Source organism: Halyomorpha halys, unplaced genomic scaffold (assembly GCF_000696795.3).
Source record: "Halyomorpha halys isolate HHAL.00 unplaced genomic scaffold, Hhal_1.1 Scaffold214.1, whole genome shotgun sequence".
In the NCBI taxonomy this organism is placed as follows: domain Eukaryota; kingdom Metazoa; phylum Arthropoda; class Insecta; order Hemiptera; family Pentatomidae; genus Halyomorpha; species Halyomorpha halys.
In genome coordinates this window covers 192320-212060 of record NW_027110944.1, presented here as the reverse complement: position 1 = coordinate 212060, position 19741 = coordinate 192320, and the positions used below count along the sequence as shown (strand labels likewise).

The following is a 19741-nucleotide window of genomic DNA, read 5'->3' as shown; positions in this document are numbered from 1 at the left end:
GTCATCAGAGACGTCACCATCGGCGATCACCTTACACACTGGCAACGTTGATGAGCTCCAGAGGACCATTAGGGTGGGAATTTTCTTCTCTGGTGAGTGAGTTGAGGCTGACATTCTCCTTCGAAGAATTGGCTACCAAAACTAGGATGCCTGATGTTGGAAGATGATCGCTGGTCGCTTGAGTATTTAAAGGGTGTTTAAAGCCTCTGTCGTTAGCGAGTCCCATCGGACTCCCCAGGGGGCACCACGCGGAGGTGACAGTAGGCGTTGGCAGGGATAGGGAGAACTGGGAATCCTCAGACAGTGAGTAGGGCACTCTGGCCTGATTGATCCGCAAAGAGTGGGGGAGACACACTCATCACCCGGAACCATCTCCCTCTCTAGTCCTCCTGTTACCCTGCCTATCAACACCCCTAATTACTCCTTACGCAACATCTTCTTCAACTGAAGACGACTTAGGAGTTGCCAGCTCTTCTAATCTTCGACATTTATCGGCATAATGACGAACCCCCTCCTGCGGAAGCTGTTCGATGGAGTTTAACTGTATTAATCGCTGCTTGGGTGTATTAAATACCTGGAATCACTTTCAGAGTATTGTTACCATTTGGTCAAACCGAGCGGTGTGTTTTAGTAATTTCGGATAAGATGCAACACTTGCCTTTGCAGGTCCAGTTAATTTTGAAAGACAAATCAAAACCTTTTCCTGTTCAGTCCAACCCAAGTACGGGGGACCAGTAACAAGATCAACATGTTGCAAAAATCTCTCAACATCATCTTCATTATATAATTCTCCCCAAGGTTGTATCAAATTTTGCAAGCCTAATTCTTTTTTTACAATATTTTCACTTATCGATGCCGAAATGTACTGAAACTTCATTCAAAGATTTCACCTCCAATTTTAACATTCCATTTCAGCTTTTAATTGGTTTAGTTCTGCCTCCATGGCAACTACCTTATTGGACTGTAATAGTAAGTAAAGTGAGTTTGTCTAAACTTAATTTCCCTACAAACCTGAATGCAATCAAATTTTATTAACAAGTTCTAATATCCCTTTTAACTGTAACCAGTGTAATATTCTTAAATTGTAAGGTTAATTAATATTTATGATGAGGTGGTTGGGGGTGCGGTCTGTAAAAACCACAAACAATTTGAGGGAACTTATTTAATTGTGCTAACTTTTCGGCCTGAGTTTCTAGCCTTCATCAGGACTAAGAACAAAGAGCAAGATAACAACCAATGAATACAGAATATATAGAATATATGCACTATTTCTATATGTATATGTACCTATTGCTAACTTACTATCATGCCTAAAATTAAAATACATAGAACTGTCATGCTGCTCCAAAAGTGAACAATGACGTGTACATACTTGCACTCAGCTGGTCGTGGCAGAAAGGGAAAAATATCACTTCTAAATACACAGTTTTTCAACTAACCTCAGCTCACAGAAAAACCAACAACACACCAGACTTTTTTTTTCAATGTCCATCAATTAAACATTCAATGAAAACATATGATTAAGCTCTCACTCGCTGCCCGCTACCTCCTGCGCCTGCGCCACCAACACCAATTCTTCTGTCTCATCCATTAAAATTCAAAACATTAATTTATAGATTTTAAAAATAAAGAATAATAATAATCTAAAATCCATTTTTCTATAATTCTGAAATGAATATGATAAAATGATATAAGGACATGAAATTATAAAACTTTATCATGGTCAACAACTTGGCTCTTTTTAATAAATAATCAGTCAAGTATCATCCATCACAACTCTTGAGAGTAATTTTTATTTATTTTTGTGATATAACAGACATACTTTCGGCATATATTATCATGCATATTCAAATATTACTACAATTTATGACCTACCATGTTCAAAGAATTAATGTTGGACCTAAAAAACATGAAAATCACTTTTAACATTTAACTCACTGTCGAGTGAGTTCCCACATTTTATGCGGCATACTTTTTTTTTCATCAGTATACTCGGGAACAAACAAAAGGTATGCCTCATCTGTGTTTTTAATCTTAGTTCATTACATTCTCACTGAGTGTGCACTGAATAAAACGTTATAAAGTCATGAAATAAACGTCAACATCTAATAAACAAAATCTGCATTCAAAGGTCAAAACCAGATGTTAAAAATTTCCTGCGCGGTTCAATATTTGTAGGAGTTAAGAAAATTAAACTATTTCTTAGTATAGCCCATTGTTACCTGGTGTCTTGATTTTAGTTGCCACTTTTCTTACTTTGCTTCCTCCTCTATTAGTATTTTACCATGGTCTCCTTTGTTGTAGTTTTTTTTTTCTAGACCAGTAAACTCTTGTTAACATATAAATAATTATTGCTTTCTATATTGTAGAAATTTAATATTGCTTACTGTTTTTTAAATTTAAATATTCCCTCGAAGACTGTATTTGAAGTATATAATATGATCTTAAACCTGTAAAGCTGTAAAAGATTATTCTTTTTAAACGTTAACATTATCGAAATTCACCTATCACTTCTAAAGCTGTAATAAGTATTTAATGACCAGCAATATATTTTACCTTGATGGAATACTGATAGGCTAATCATGATTCATATCATATCTTATAATAAATAATTGTTTTACTTTATATTTCTTTTCTTATCTTAAATGTTATTTTAGGCACTTCACCTTCTGATGAAGAAGAGGATAGTACTGAATTTTATGAGTGTGAAGATGATGTATCCTGTAACTCTGATGCTTCAAATTTCGTCCTGAAAATTCCAAATTGTCAACGTAGAATGTCTTCACCTCTTAATACCAACAAGGTAATATTAAATTAGACTATAGATTTTACTTGAAATTTATAATTTACTATTATGCCATATTCCTGAGTCATCCTAGAATTTTTCCAGCTCATCTTCTAGTGATGTGAAACCAATAATTTATATGTAATCTAATTTATATTACATGGTACACTGTTTTCTGTTTTTATTGAGTTGGACAAAATTAGTGAATCTTTTGCTGTCTACTCTATTTCCTTGCAATCTTTATACTGAATTTGAATTGAATTGACTTGGTTTGTACCTTTTTCTTAATTTTATGCTATTGCTGGGTGGACCTTGATCTTTACTATCTAATTAATAAGTGCCAGATTCTAACAATTAGTCTCATGTACATGTTTACCAAATTGAGTCAGGCCAGTCACAACCTTTATGATTATGTTGTTATTGTCAGTTTATAGTTATCAGTCCTTAATTAATTTTGAACTTTCTTTATCTAATACAGATACCAATGAACAGAAATTCCTTAATCATATTTGAATGCCACCTTATTTTGCTATGAAATAGCCTAAACTTATATTTGTGTGCAAAAATAAAATAAATTTAAAGTACCTGTAATATTGTAACAAAATAGGATTAATAGCCTTAAAAGAAAACGCACTGTTACAACAAAAAAAAGATATTTTCAAAACTCAGACCTCTTAGACGTGAGACTGACTAATTTTTAGTAATTATCATGAGGGTTCTTTACATTAATTATACAATTGGATGTGCCATGGTTAATAGTTATTTATCCTAATATTCATATACTAGAAAATGAAATTAAATATTTTGGCTGTGAAGTATTCATATTGAATATGAAATTATGTAGTTTCATAACAATTTCTAGATCATTTGATATGTTCCAATACCTTACTTTAATTTGTTTGTGATAAACCTTTCTGTTCAAGATTAAATAAAAGGCCTTTAAGATAAAATAAAACTAGAAAACCAAATGATGAAAATGAACAAACAAGTTTACATAAATTATAGTTCGATTTGACGGTTACTAATAATACATATTAAATATGATAAAATACAATAATGTGTGATGACTTTGCTGGGTCAGAGACGAGAAAGAAAGGATCTACTCCGATAAGTCTGAGAAAAATATTTCTGGCTGCAACAGTAGTTTATGCTATTGATGCGAAGATATGGATGCTGTGTCTCTTTCAAAAGTCATCGCATGTCTAACTTGGCTCAATAATTAATTGAGCAATCATATTTTAATTAAATTAGTCACCACATGGTACTCATCAAACACAGCGAACTGTATTATATTCATTACAATTAACAGTCATGTTGCATTAACATCAAAAGGCCATACTGCATTGTACACAGACAGAGTCTGGTTGTAGATTATTATGATCACAACTAACAATTCAAATATATTTAAACCACAATGGGTAAACTAACATGCAGACAGGCCTGATTATAAACTGTAATAACCGTAACTAATAATCATAATGTCCTCACAAACACTAAACGCAGTTATGTGTTATAATAGTAACTAATTAGCAACAACTGATGTTTAAAACTTAAATCATCATTTGTTGGACGACGCCTACCAAACAACCCTTAGCAACTGTTTCTCTAACTCTAAACATTATAATACAAAATATAAAATCCATATGTTTCTTCTAAAATAAACTAAACTTCTAAAAAAAAATAATACAGACAGAAATAAATGTACTTAGATAAAACATTAATACTATTTACAAATTAATTATGGATTAACATACTTATTCAATTTTTGAATAATATAAAATAATAATTTATCATATTCATATTCTATTATTTAGTGCAGGCTATTCAATGCTAGTAATTAAAGCCTTCAGGATGTGTCTAGATGAAATCTGAAATTTTTTTGTTTGTTTCCACTTTCACCTTATACTAGACAACAGTAATGCTGAACTGTCTTTTTATATGTGTGTTTTTCATCTTGAAAATTTATAAGTTGTCACCCCCAGTTGTGAGTTTAGCCCGAGTGATGGGTAAAAGTATAATATGGGGTAAAGTTATAATATTGTTGCTTTTTATTACAAATTTAATTTAAATGTTTTTACAAACTGACTCCTATAATAATCAAGCAAAAATAATAGGATTCAAGATAATTTGTTCCCATTTATGTAAGTGCACAGCTACTTAATTTTTTTTTTTTTAGATATTTATTATTTTGTTTTCCAATTTTAGAGTAATGACAATCAGGGTGAAACATCTGGATCGAGCAGTGATGTAGAGGATGGTGGCGAAGTAGAAGTTGTTGTAATGCCAGAGGTGAATAGTAAAGATACAAAAAAAGTAAGTAAGTTAATAATTTGTGAAAATCATATTAATGCTAATTATCATTTGATAGCTTCATATTTCTTGTTTTTTAAAAAAAAAATATTTATTTTAGTAATTAGTAAGTTCTTGTAATATTAAAAGTGTAAGTAAAGAATCGTATAATTAATTCCTGTTTACATTAATAAATAAATATAACAAACTTCATTAATGGAGTTCTATTGGATTATTACTACTATATTTTCATTATTACACCAATGGCTATGTTTGGAAAAAGTTAACATTACACTCAAACCACTGTGTTGTGCTTAGTGTACCTCACTGAAAGATAAGGGCTCTGATAGGTTACACACTTTTATACTAGTGTGTGTGGAAGTTGAGTCATTATAAATAAATTTTATTCTAACTATAAAATCCCATAATATTACAATCTATTTATCTAAAATTTGTTATTTGTTGTAATTAAAAAAATATTCTGATTTTTCTGACAGAATGTTTTTCTATTTGCTCAGGATTTTACTTTTCCATCTTTTGTTTTTGTTTTGGATTTTACATGTGATGAAACACTAATATTTTAGTCTCCTAAAATTGGTGTTTGTATTGTCTCATAAAAAAATGTAAAATATGATAAAAACAAAAATTCTTATTTTAATGTACACATGGGGGTGTTACTGAGAAATTATTATAACTATCTATTAACTTTATGTTTGTATTTACTGTTATTTATTAATTAATAATTTAATGTATATTTATATGCCTGTATTTTCTACTTTACAGCATTTTAAATATGTATGATGAGACTTTTTAATATTATTAAATTTTGGATGTCACTTAAAAATTTCCCTGAATAGAGGGAATTATTGAACCCCATAGATAGGTGTTATCTATATCTTTCTTTTTGTTATCTTTATCTTCCTTAGTATACTGTGCGAGGAGCTCCTTCCAACACGTTATCCTTGACGTTAGACTTCTTCAACTTTCCTACCCATTACAGAGACCTGTGGTCAGTGTGTACCCTAAACCTTCTGCCAAACACATAAACAATGGCGTACGCCACTGGGCAATCTCCCCTTTCACCATCCTGAGACAACACCACTCCCAATGTGTACTCACTCCCATCTGTAGTGGTATTGAATTGCCGAGTGAAGTCTGGTAAAGCAAGCACCAGCACCTGCTGGAGCTTCTCCATGCACCATGTGATATTGTCTTTCACCATTGGAGTGATGATCACCTTTCTGCCTTTCTTCAGAAGGTTGTTGAATGGGACTAGGTACACAGCCATTTCTGGCAGGAATTAAAGTTCCTAGCAGCCTCCGAACTCCCTTCACATCCCTAGGCACTGCCATCTTCTGTATAGCTGCAACTTTATCTGCGCCGGGTTTAACTCTTTCCCTGGAAATTGTATGGCCCAAAAAATTTAATTTTTCTTGCTCCAATGATGATTTCTCTCCCAAAAATTTAAGCCCAAATTGCCTAATTCTCTGGAATACGCTGTGTAAATGCTGCACGTGTTCTTTATTCTTACTGAACACTAGGAGATCATCCATATAAATCTGACAAACAGATTTGTCAATACCCTTCAACAACTCGTCTATCAGACTCTGGAAGGTTATGGGAGCATTTTTGAGGCCAAATGGCATCCTTGTAAATTCGTAGTGTCCTCTCTTGAATGTGAATGCCGTCTTATGTTGATCCTTAGGGTGTATTTTAATTTGATATCCGGCCTTCAAGTCCAATTTGCTGAATACCATCAGACCCCCGCTCAACCTGTCCAAAATGTCTTCAAATCTGGGAATCAGTTACTTTTCGTCTGTGGTATTCTCGTTCAACTTCCAGTAATCAATCACTACCCTGTACTTTTTAGTAGTCTCACCAGGCATGCTCTTCTTTTTCACTGCCCACAATGGTCTATTGTACAGAGAAGTATTGTCAATAATTATTCCCTGATCTTGTTTTAAACTTTCGAGCTCTTCCCAGATGTGGTGACATAACGTCTTTGGGTATCTCGTCTCTTTCACATGTTTCACTTTGTCTTGTTTCAGTAAGATCTCATGGACCGTCTTCCCAAGCATGTCCCCTTCTTTAAAAAAGATATCTTCAAATTTCCGTCTTAAGCTTCATCTCCAGTCCTCAGCCTGATTGATTGCTCTAACCAGAGCGCCCGAATTCTTCCGCTGAAAATGACGTTTGTAGATTTTACCTCCCAACTTAATCTTCCATTTTCCCTTACTATTCCTAACCCAAGTTCCCATCTTCCCTAGCAGGTCACATCCCGCAATTACTTTGTATTCCCTTGGCATACTTCCTAGTATATGTACCGGCAAGTTTTCCTTACTAAATTCCCACCTTGTTAGTTCTATCTCCACCTCTCCCTCTAGCTCACAAGGGCCACCTAGGATGATTAATTTACACTGACATTTCTGAATCTGGCGTGTCCTCTCTCGACTATACTGCTTTTGTGTCCACCAGGCACCTCACTCCTGCTATGTTTATTATAAACAGACTGCTGCTCTTCTCCTTCACATCATAATTCAGCAGTGCGTGGTCATCTCTCTGCTGACATCCCCTTCAGATGTCACGTCTTCCTTTCTCCCGTTCTTCGCCTCCATCCTCTGTTCTGTGGTTCCTCAGCTTCTTTGGTCTTCGACGTTCCTGATGCTTCTGTGCATTCACCAGATGATCAAGTCAACCTCCGGTTGCTTCTCCGTATCTGTTGGGTGTTGGTCTCTATTGACAATCCAACTCTCATCCATCCAGTTTCTTCTATTTCCATACGGGACTCTTCTTCTGGTACTGGTGTCAATTATTTCCTGCACACACTCTAGAAAGGAGCATTCTCTCGGCATTCCCTCCTTCTTCCCAAGCTCTTTTGCCAACTCAATCTTTAGTACATTAGATAGGAATTGCATCTCACTATTCCGTTACTGGCCATATTTTTATAAAAATGAAAGATGACAAAATTAAAACAAAAAAAGAAGATTCTTATTGAGAACAAAAATTTCCTCAGTCAGCTGCCATGGAAGTAACAGCTGACTCAGGCCATAACTTATATATATAAAAGTAAACTGATAGAATCATCTAATATTAAACAAGATATTACCTACCTTTTTACCATATTTGTAACTATTTCTTTATTAAAAACCAATATAATAAGGAGAAAAAATCAAGAACCCAATAGGTTCTTCTCTAACACCAACTCAATCCAAATTTACCAATTTCCTACCCATTATTCAATTTGGAGGGACTGTAGAAGAGCACAAAACTTTTAAAATCTTAAAAACAATGGCAAAGAGAAAGACTTCTCTTATTTTATTCCAAATCAATGCAAATATAAATTTTCAACAATCTGTATTTACTATTTTTGACCTCTGTAACAAATAGTAGAAAGAAAATGAGGCACATTTCCTTGGAAATTTTAACACACTCATGTTAACATTTTTCTTAATTTGTGTGTATATAAATTGTTAATGCTAATTGTTTTCCAAAAATTTTGTGATTTTTGTCTTAACATGCTTTGTTTTTATCTTCATTATAGTTGGATACCTGTAGTAGTCCATCAGTTATCATGAAGTTCTATCTAGTTCATTTATTCTTAAAAACAAGATAAAATTGAATTAGTTAAAGTGCGTGAGTAAAGAGTACAAACACATTTGAAAATTTAAAATATCAGGTATAGCTTAATTTTTCTGGTATTGTATGTACAAATTTACATTTATAGGTATTTATATAATTTATGTTTGTTTTAAATAAAACTTCAAATTAGTGTGGAACAAGGGGGTTGAATCATGAAACTTATTTTTCTTTAATCAAAGTATTGTATTTTCTTTTATGAAATGTTGTTCCCTGTGGGGGCAAGCTATTGGTTAGTGTGTTAAGAGCTGATAATTATTTTATTAATGTAAGATAAGACAGAGCATTGGGTGGGTCTCATATGAATTATTTATTTCTTATCTGTGAGGTGTTGGAAGATTAGCTGTCGTGGTCATGTCTTCCATCCCCCAGGTTGAGCAGTGGGCGAAAATGGTGAAAACCATGGTGTTTTATATTTCGCCTGGTATATGTGAAATACGTCTCGCCATCCAAGGCTGGCCAGCTTGTCCTCGGCTGTGCCTTAGTAGTATGGGAAAGCCAGGTCCTGGCTTCAAAAAATGAGATCCCTGACCCCAGCTTTATAAAAAATCAAAAAAGCACTCGAAAATTCGGATTATGTGAATCCGACAATGTAAAACAATCCTATAAAAAATAATGTAAATAAGTAAATATGAATTTACATTTATATTATAGAAATGTATATTTTTGGCATATTAATATTTTTAAACATGTATGATTATGATGTACTTTTTTTATAAAAAGAAGTACATTTTTTTAATCTTTATCTTTCTACTTCCTGTAGATATACTGTTCTCTATAACTGGTAAAATATCATTCGCTGTTGTTGTCAGTTATTGGAATATACTCTCTGTATCTGTATATGTATGAAAATATAAATATTTCAGGCATTGCATGAAACCCCTCAAACAATGTTTGTGTTATATGGGTTACAGAATTGATATAAAATGCTCCTCCATATTCCTTTAAATGACCTTTGATACAGTGCAAGAGTCAGAATTTTCTGGAAAAAAAAAGTTAAAAAAAGAATTTCACTGACTTACTATAGTCTATTTAGAAAATAAAATATTTCTGGCACACAATTAACATATTCATAATACTTTCTTAGAGCTGATTTTTTACAACTTCAAATTAGAACTTATTTTAACACATATTCATCCAGTAATGTTTTGCACCACCATTTATGAAATTCCAGAATTTTTTGACACCATTTGTAGAAATGATATGATCTTTATAAAAACAATGTAAATTGCTAAAAATAATATATTTTTCATTGAAATTTAGGAAACTGTTTTAAAACAAATTTATCTTTATTTATAAATTTTTATTTATTTTTTTTTATGCTTTCTGAAGTTAAGAAAAATTAAACTCACAAAAAAGTTGCAATTAATTACTGAAAATACAAAGTTATTCTCTTTTTTTATTAGATGAAGTAAATTACTTTTGAATCCTTAATTTTATAAATAATTGATATTTCTTTAGCAAATGATACTGTTCGAAACATGTTCCAGTATGAAGGGGAATGTTGCAAAAATCAAAGTCATCACTACACTCACAATCAGATAAATTGTCTCCACATATTTCTTTTTCGTTATCCATTTTAGACATATTTTATATTGATTAAAATTGCATCAGAAAATTAAAAATAATACAACTAAAATACATATCCGAACACCCAAGTGCTTAAACTTTGAATAAAATTCTTTTTAAAAATGTTTTTGTTTATGTTTACACCCTTAAGCAGAAATCAGTTCTTTATTGGAATTATCTCTGTCTAGTAAAAATTAGACTTTAATTTATTTAGAATTAAAAAAACAAGAATAAATTATTTTATTTAAAATACAAATGACGAATTTTCGTCATTTGGCTATTGGTGATTGTTTGGGAAATGATAAAGTTTCGTCATGCGAATATATGTTGATTGTGGTACTTTTGGAGGAAAGCAGTACAAAGAGCATAATTTGAAAGCTACAATTCTTCAGCTTTGTAGATCATAAGATCAGATATTAGAGGAAAATTATATGATACTTTTTTATATGATCCTATGCATGAATTTCGAATTTCTTTATAGCTGAAATATTAACAGAAAAAATGGAAACCTCTAGTATCTTAAGTGTTGTTGTCCTAGTTTGGAGTATTGCTATCTAGTTTTATTTTTACTTAGTCCTCAAGTGCTCACATACTCAGCAAAAGGACCACTGAGTGGCAACAACTCATGATTTTTAGTGAACCTGCCCAACACCATGCTCTGTATTTTTCAGTTGAACAATAAAGAATACATCTGTGCCACTATCAATGTTTTCAGCCTTAGAGTTAGATAAAAGTGTTGTTTTTTTTCTGTTACGTTTTTTAACAGTGTGATTCAGTATGTGGGTTTGCGGCAACTTTGATCATTATTTTAATGTAAGTAAAATTTTTTAATATCCATTTTGTATTCTGTTCTATCAAATAAGATGTTTCTGACTTATTCTAATTTCTTATGCTGCATGCATTTATTCAGAAACTCTGAAAATATTGTTTCAATATAGATAGATAGGTTTATACAATATACAATAATTAACTTACCTTTCTTTTTGTTTTAATTTTTGAAGAAAAAAAAGTTAGATATTTCATTTTTTACTACTGTTATAAATACCTATTTTTACTTTCCTTATCTTAATATGAAAATATTATCATCCCTACTTATTTGTTTTCCATAGATATCAAAGAAGAGTTATGGAATTGAAGGAAATTTTTCGGCATTCTTGCTCAACTTGAAGAGCAGGAAAATGTAGCTGATGTTGATAATAAACTTAATTTCAAGCCTTAAAACATAGAGTATGATAGCTCAAGCAGTGGCTCTGATCAGGATTTGAGTATTAAAGATGATGGACTTCCACCACCCTTAGAATTTCTACTTGGTAAGGACGAGGAAACTTTATGGATAAAGGATTGGTGACCAAAGGGGGTGGATTTTTCAAAGAACTCATCATAGCAGGAATCAGTGTTTACAAAATTAATCGACAAATAATCCGAATAAATTTGTAAAAGGCTGGCATTTATGAATAACTTTGCCAAAGGATCGATGAATGACCATTTGAAGGAGTTTGCTACAATGTGTGCTTCACCCAAAGATTGTATGGGTTTCACCTTCAAAAATCTCAAGTATAAAATCCTCCTACTTCTCAAAAAACAAAAGAGAATTGTTGCATATGTGGACATCATAAAAATAACAGAACCAAAGTAACATGTGATATGAGCTCTTCCAATGTATGCCAAAACCATTGCAAAACAACTGTGACTTGTGAAAGGTGACTGCCTGGTGATTCTGTAACTGAATACTGTCACCGGCAGTACTAATGACAATGAAAACTTTATATATCCTAGTTCTAGCATAAAGATATTGTATGATGTCAGTTTTAGTTTTAGACTTGTAATTTATTTCTTACGTTATTCTCTCCTATTCTTACAACATTTAACTACTTACGCATTTGTTTTTCTATTAGAGCAAAGATAATATTTCTTTACAATAGACTGTGACTTCCAAACGATGCCTTGATTGTGATATTGATGTAATGTACATTTTTATTATATCACGTCCTATGATATTAGAACTTATCTATTTTTTGGAATAGTGTAGATAGTAAATTTTTTATTAAAGCAAAAGTATTTTATCATGAACCTAATAAGGGTATACGAGGAGAAGATGGTTGGGGGTACAGTCAAAATAAAACACAAATAAGTTGATGTAACTTATTTAATCGTACCAACGTTTCGGCTAGAGTTTCTAGCCTTCATCAGGGCTAAGAACAGAACAAGATAACCACTAATGAATATAGAAAATAAAAAATAAAATATAAACAGAATGACATAATGTGAATAATTTTACAGAATGGAGTTAATAAAATAAAGTGCGGAGAGAAGTGAAAAATAAAATGTATACATAGGTAATTGAATAAGTAGGTAAAATAACATAATTAAGGAAATAAAATAAAAATGAAGTTATATAATGCAAAGAAATATGAATATATTAGTTATCTATAATTTAAAAATTAAAATATGGAAAGAAAAATAAAATTGAGAGAAAGAAAATATATGTAATCATAATAATTGATAAAGAGGCAAAATATAAGTAAAGTTTAACAAAAGAAATCAATAGAGAAAAAAAAAATATTTTGAAAACAACAGTAATAATATATGGTGAACATAACTAATAATGAGGGTAAGGAAAATTGAGAAAAAAAGGGGTGGTAAAATAAAGATAGGGAAAAAAAGAGAATAAAATGAACCTATTAGCTTGAAATCTAACCGCCAAGTGGTATTCTGTGCTGAGAACGGCCAAACTCCAAATTAAAAAATACGTTACAAGAAAGACTAAGTGTTTTTAAGAGGAAATGTTACAAGTAGGTAAAAAATAAAAAGTAAAAAGTAGAAAATATTTAGAGGAAGAAAGCGTGTGAGAGGGTGACGACAAATGGTTTTTGGAAAATGTTAAAAATACGTATATGTACAAGGATGACAAAGTACCGAAAGAAGACAAAGTGTCATGAGTATTTAATAACAGTTAAAAAGAGGAAACGTATATAGGAGGGTAAAGACAAATGTGTTAGAAAAAGTTTAAGAAATGAAATAATACGTTACTAAGTGGGCAGAAAAAGAAAATGAATAAATAAAAAAAAATTATAAAAATTACTTTTTTAATAAATCAACTATTTGGTAATATGTTAATGATAAGTTGTGCTTGGTGGTTTTTAAAATGATGGAAGAAGGTTCTAATTGGATATAGAGGCTTTCAGAAATGAGCCTTTTGTCTTGGTTACGAACTGTAGCAAGTATAGATGTTTTGTTGAAATCGAAGGAATGATTTAAAGAAAAAGAATGTTCTGAAAGTTTTGAGGCAGAATGTTTTGTGAGGAAACAGAATATTTATGTTGTTTGATACGCTCTTTTAAGAGATTTTTGGTTTCGCTTATATCAGCAGAATTACAATTAAGGGTGGAGCAAGGGATGCGGTATACAGTATGTCATTGGTGTAGAGGAGGGATAGGGTCTTTTAATTTAGTGTAAATATTAGATAGTGTGTTGTGAGGTCTGAAAGAAATACAAAGGTTAGGTATAGCAGAACATAAGAGTTTTTGGATGTTTTCGGAAAGAGAGGGGATGTATGGTAGTGATCTGTATAAGGGGGTAGAAATGGGTTGTGAAGAATTAGGTGAAGTGGTTTTGATGATTTTTGTAGTTGTATATAAGTTTATGAATGATATGGAGGGGGAAGTTATTAGCTAAGAGTATTTGTTTAATGTGGTGTGTGTTTCATAGAAATAGGAATCAGAAAGGGAAAGGCCACGGTGAATAAGGTTTTTGGGTATGTTAATTCTTTGATGGTTAGGATGTTAGATGTGGTAATTTAGAAGTCTGCCTGAGTAGGTTGGTTTGGTGTACCAGTCAGTGGATATGGTGTTGTCTGGGTTTCTTATGATGATTAGGTCAAGGAACGGAAGAGAGTTATTATTTTCAATTTCTACAGTAAAATATATATGGTTATATATAAAATATATAGTTTATATATAAAATATAGTTCCCATTATGATTTGCTTCCATTGAATGCTATTTTTACTTGCGTCTTTCTGTTATTTTTAATGAATGATTCTGCTATATTGTCAAGTAGTTAACGTAAAGTACTTTCATAGTTTTTTTTTCCCCATACTTAATACAGTTTCTAAATAGTACCAGGAGGTATTGTTTTACATTGATTTATTTAGGTTTTTGAGAGGTTTATGATAATCAGATTTAAATTTGATTCGCGTCTCCTGTTTATTACTCTGCATTGTTTTAAACTGTTTATGAAGGTGTGATCAATTTGATACTTGATTTAAGAATCTGGTCATAATATATATTTATGATTGTTCTTAATTTTTATGAAGGAGATGGCCACAGCTGTGGTCAAGAAGAAACAAAAAATAGTTCTCAACTAATTATTTATTTATTATTATTTTTTAAATTATAGTTTCTAACTGTTTAATTTTAACAACAGAAGTTAATTAGTGAGATTCTGCTTTACTACAGTGTAAAAACAAATCTCAATTGGTAATGGAAAAATAATTATATCAATTGATTTATTATACTCAGGTTCTAATGATCTAACAAATTGTTATATTGAGATTCACTCAATTATTTGTCGTTTTCTTTATAACTAATTCTATGAATTTTAACCTTGTTAAATTGATTAATATGTGTGGGATGAGAAATAACAAATAAATCATAATTGAAGTGTGTACACTATCTTATTTTGCTAAACTAGAAAAATAATTATAATACTTCTTGTGTTACTGTATACATAAGTTACATTTTTAAATTACATCAATTACACACTCTTCCTTATCCTTAGACTCACAAGACTTAAGCTTTTTACTTCTCAAAGACAGTATATTTCCTTCTTCAAACGTTTCTTTACTTTCGAAATTGTAGCTCACTGAAATACTCAAAATTTATTAGATTTCACTATTTTCCTTTGTTGAATTGTCTTCAACTCCTTCAATGCTTTTGGACTTAACTTTAATGTTTATTTCTCACCATTTCCATTCATCAGCCATCACTTTTAGATGACACGTACATTGCATTTTGACTATAAATAAAACTTATTGCGTCTAGTCATAGCAATTGACAAAACTGACAATTTAAACACGACTGAGAAAGATCAGGAGGATGTATGGGTTTACAAAGATTCATGTTAAGACTCCTTCATTCATTATACTCATGTGGGCAAATAGATAATCCATTATAATGTGGTGCTTTACACTACCACTAGATTTTACCATTGTGAAAATTTTTTATACAAAGGTAAATTATTTTATCTGACAGGATTTGAAATTTATTGCCTTGAGGTTTTGTCTGCACGCCCTATTTGTTATTTTGAGGTGTATTTTACATTAAATAGTATGATTGGTTTAGCCACATATGACAGTTCTACTCTCTTGGAGGTTTATTGGGCCCCCTCTGGTGATAAATACCCTGTTGAAATCGATTTGTCTTGTGAAGATGACAAAATGGGGCTCCAAGCGTGTAGCCCCCTCAGAGTGTATCTTTCACATTTGATCACTCTATCCTTTTGTATGTATACTTCTGAATGTATACTACCCACATCTAGTTTGTGTCACCGCTGATCTATCCGAACTCTTCAACAAAATTGTGGTGTAAAGGATAGTGATGCACTTGCCTATCTCCTTTTTAACTAAGCAGGGGAGAAAGCAGTATGTATGTCCAGAATCCAGCTTCATGTGACCCTCTTCGACACCATGGTCCAGCTCTTGGAGTATGCCAATGATTTTGATATTGCGGCCAGATCAGAGCGCGCATTAAGATTAAGTCATTCTTGGGCCTAGAAGATACAACAAAGAAACTTAGGACTATTTATTTATGAAGTCTAGACTAAATACCTGAGAGTCGTGAGGGAGGGCCAGTGATCAGGTCCTTTTAGACTGGACGCAACAGCTTCATTTATTTTGGATCAGAAATAAACTCTGGAAATGACATCTCTCAGGAGATTAGCAGGAGAATCCAAAACAAAATTAATTTTATACTAAAAAGGATGAGAATAAACTTCTTATTCTCAAGAGAATTGTTGATCATATTTGACAAGGAGGTGTCCTGAAAAAGAAGAAAGAATGCGGAACTTTACAAAGATACCCACATAACCAGGTTCATCAAACGGGTGACTTTGGTGGACAGGCTACATAGCACAGATAGATAATACCAAGAAACCCAAAAAGATGTTAACTGAAAATCTTTATGGAAAAAGAGTCCTGCTTGGTGTTAAGAACTGGAATGCTGCAGTAATTCATTGCCCTTATTTAGGAGCCTTTTGGAGGAGGCCAAATCTTGGTGATTGAATGTAACGCATATACATGGTATGGCTGGCCTGATGGAATTAAAAAAAAAATAGTATTGAGGTTTATTACTTCATAGTTCAACGGTATTTATTTGCAAACTCTTCTTACCAGGTGTAGATTAATTTTTTTTCATTTATATTTTCCTGTATGATTGTAACGTGCAGTAATTTGTTGCTTACTCCCCTATTTCATGTTAGAATCCATATTTTACTTTATCATCAATGTTATAGAATCATTTATGTTGAGATTTGAAACCAATTTTCCTGAAATGTTACCCCAAATATTTTATTACTGATAAAATAAAAAGAATTTTAATTTCTCTGATTAAAACCTAGTTTATATATATATCCCCTTTATACAAGATAGTTTACTTTACTTATTTTAATAATTGCTATTCTTTCTACTGAAAGTCATTCTGTCTTGACATAAAATTCTTACCCCTCAAACTGTTTGCAAATTGTATCAAATTCTACTTCTCTCTTGTATTAACACATTTTGAGGGGGTTGTTGATAGATTGTGACTATTAACTTTAGCCCACTCTAAGATCAGTTAATAATACTGACATAAGACATTCAATGGCATATTTAAAAAAAAACTTCTATTAGTTAGCTAAAACTTCTTATGTTGCATATCTTCTATTTTATTCTTAGTTTTTTGTTGGTGCTATGAATTTCCTGAACTAGTATAGTAGCAGATTCAAAATTAGACTAGAGAGTATTTTTTCCATGGTGCTGCTTTATTTCTACCATATTGCTGGCCAAATCAGTTCAGCTTTCTAACCATCATTAAGTGGCAACAGGTATAGTCAGTTGTTGCCATGTACCATCATTACGCTCAATTTTATGAGTTTTAATTTTAACTGATTAACTTCTTTATTTTATCATGAAAATTGTGAAGTGAAGGATTCCAACAAACCTTTTATTAGTGAATATGGAGTTAGGTTTTGGGTTAATCATTGGCAATACTATATTATACTCTTGAATGGAGTTTACTTTATTTTTCTAGAGTCCATGATTATGATATTTAGTGTAATGAATCAGTTCATCATGAACTAGGTTTTATGACCTTCACCCCTACTATTATGGCCAGATCATTATTAGTCAATACAACTATGTATTGATTGACTATAATATTTACCCTGAAGGATTGAATTGTTCACCAGAAAGTACTCTTGTCTGCATGTGCTGCATTTAGACATTCTGTAATGCACTAATTCCCACATAGGAGGAGGCTTTGATAATAATGTTGTTTATCAATGAAATAAATCAATAAATAATTGGTAATCTTTCAAATAAACTGAAGTAAAACAAAAGTTTATGTTATGTTGGTTCATTTTACTTTTTGGCAGTTCATTTGACAATGAAAATATAAATTATGTTGTTGTTATTTCTGTCTTCTGGTGCTAATAGTTCTAAATTTTAGCATCATGTTGTATTTGTGTGTTCTGTTTACAGTACTAATATATCCTTTATATTATCATGTTTTTATTTTATTATTATATAGTTTTCATTATCGTGGTTGGTCTTAGTTGATGCCATGCTTTTAAAAGATTGTTGAGAATACATTTCAAATAAAGCGAGAAGGAGTTTTATCATTTTTATGAAGGATTCCCTAAAATATAGGGACTGATTTTCAGCAGATTGTATCTTAAAAAAACATTTTGATGATCTGAAGTTTCAGTAGAGAGAATAGACAGTGCAAATTAATTTACATGATAGGAATCAAATGATTAAACATCTTAATTTCAGAAAATGTTTTTTTACATTCATATAGTTTAAATTGCATTGCTACCTCTATAATGATCTCCCTTACGGAAAAAAAAATTGATGTCATTACCAAATAAAATTATATTACTTTATTTTAGTGAATTTTGCCTTTTTATTTGTTGTACCCCATCGTATTTAGTAGATACAATTGAAGTTATTTATAATATAGCTGGAGCTTAGTTATATATTTCTCTCTATAATTCATCATTGCTCTCCATTTATTTTTTCATTTATAGCTTTCATTTCACAGTATGCTTAATGAGAAATGTTTGGGGTTTCAAGATGAAAACAGAAAGAAATGTCAGAATATAATGGTAGTGAGTCTCCATCATTAATATATGATTTATATGAGACACTTTCTAAATTTCTGTTGTATCTACAGTTGTAATGAAATTTCAAAGTCACAATGAATATTTCTACCCAGCTAATTTGTGATGAAGACCCACATCTCAGTTAACAGTTGTAAGTTGATTGCATTTCTCGGAAATTTACTATTTTTTTTTTTATTTTTTTTTTTGTTTTTCAATGAAACCACTACCCTGTGCTCCATGTGAAATACGATGTAGATTTTAAAAAAAATAATTTATTTATATTTATTTGCTAACTTTATGTTGAAAATCAGAACTATGTGAATTTAATTTTTTGTTTTAGCTGTTAGTTAACATCCTTGACTTTCAATTTATGACTACCCTTGTTTTTCTATATCTTTCTGCTTTATTGTTAATTTACCAGTTGTTCCAAAATCCAGTTGAATTTCTACCTCTAGAGTTGCTTACATGTTCAATGTTTTGTGTAGTTGAAGATTTTCTTTTTCTTTATTCATTCTAAATGTGAAAACTTTATTTTTGAAAATATTTGATGGTGTATATGATTTAATAAGGATCTGTTTTATAATTTATTGTTTTTATAAAATTAAGTGATGTTTATAATTAGTGAATGGATAGATTTAAACTATATTTTAGTAAGTAATTATTAATATATTTATAATATAGTTGTTATTTTCTTCCTTTCCCTTGAAAATAATGTACTTTTGCTTTGTCCTCAGAATAACTGAATTAGATTAATAGAACATTACAACAAAATAAAACACAAAAGATATTTATTTCCCATTTCCATCTGTTTGCTTCCTTCTACAAAACATGTTATCCATGGTTGTACTTATAAAGCAGATGTATTAGTTTCTTCTAATGCTTTGATTTTCTAATAACATATATATTAATACACTAACATTCATTGAATTTTATGTTTATGTAGAGTTTAAATCACTTGTTGATATATGTAATCGTTAAATGTTTTATTAAAATGTGTCTTTCTTTTTTCATGTTAATGTAACTCATTGCTGCTTTGATTGATATTTTAAAGCTAATATTGATACTCTTTATAGCTTTCTTAAATTCAGTCAGTATTTATTATTATA

General features: G+C 31.2%; 1 protein-coding gene across 1 annotated transcript in view; it reads left to right on the top strand.

Annotated features, from left to right (window-relative positions):
- LOC106679677 (oxysterol binding protein) overlaps positions 1 to 19741 on the top strand; it is a 53225-nt gene that overhangs the window by 19689 nt on the left and 13795 nt on the right. The window contains exons 5-6 of the mRNA XM_067049063.1: positions 2658 to 2803; positions 4991 to 5102. Of these exons, the coding sequence (XP_066905164.1) occupies positions 2658 to 2803; positions 4991 to 5102 (258 nt within the window). The remainder of the gene's footprint in view (positions 1 to 2657; positions 2804 to 4990; positions 5103 to 19741) is intronic.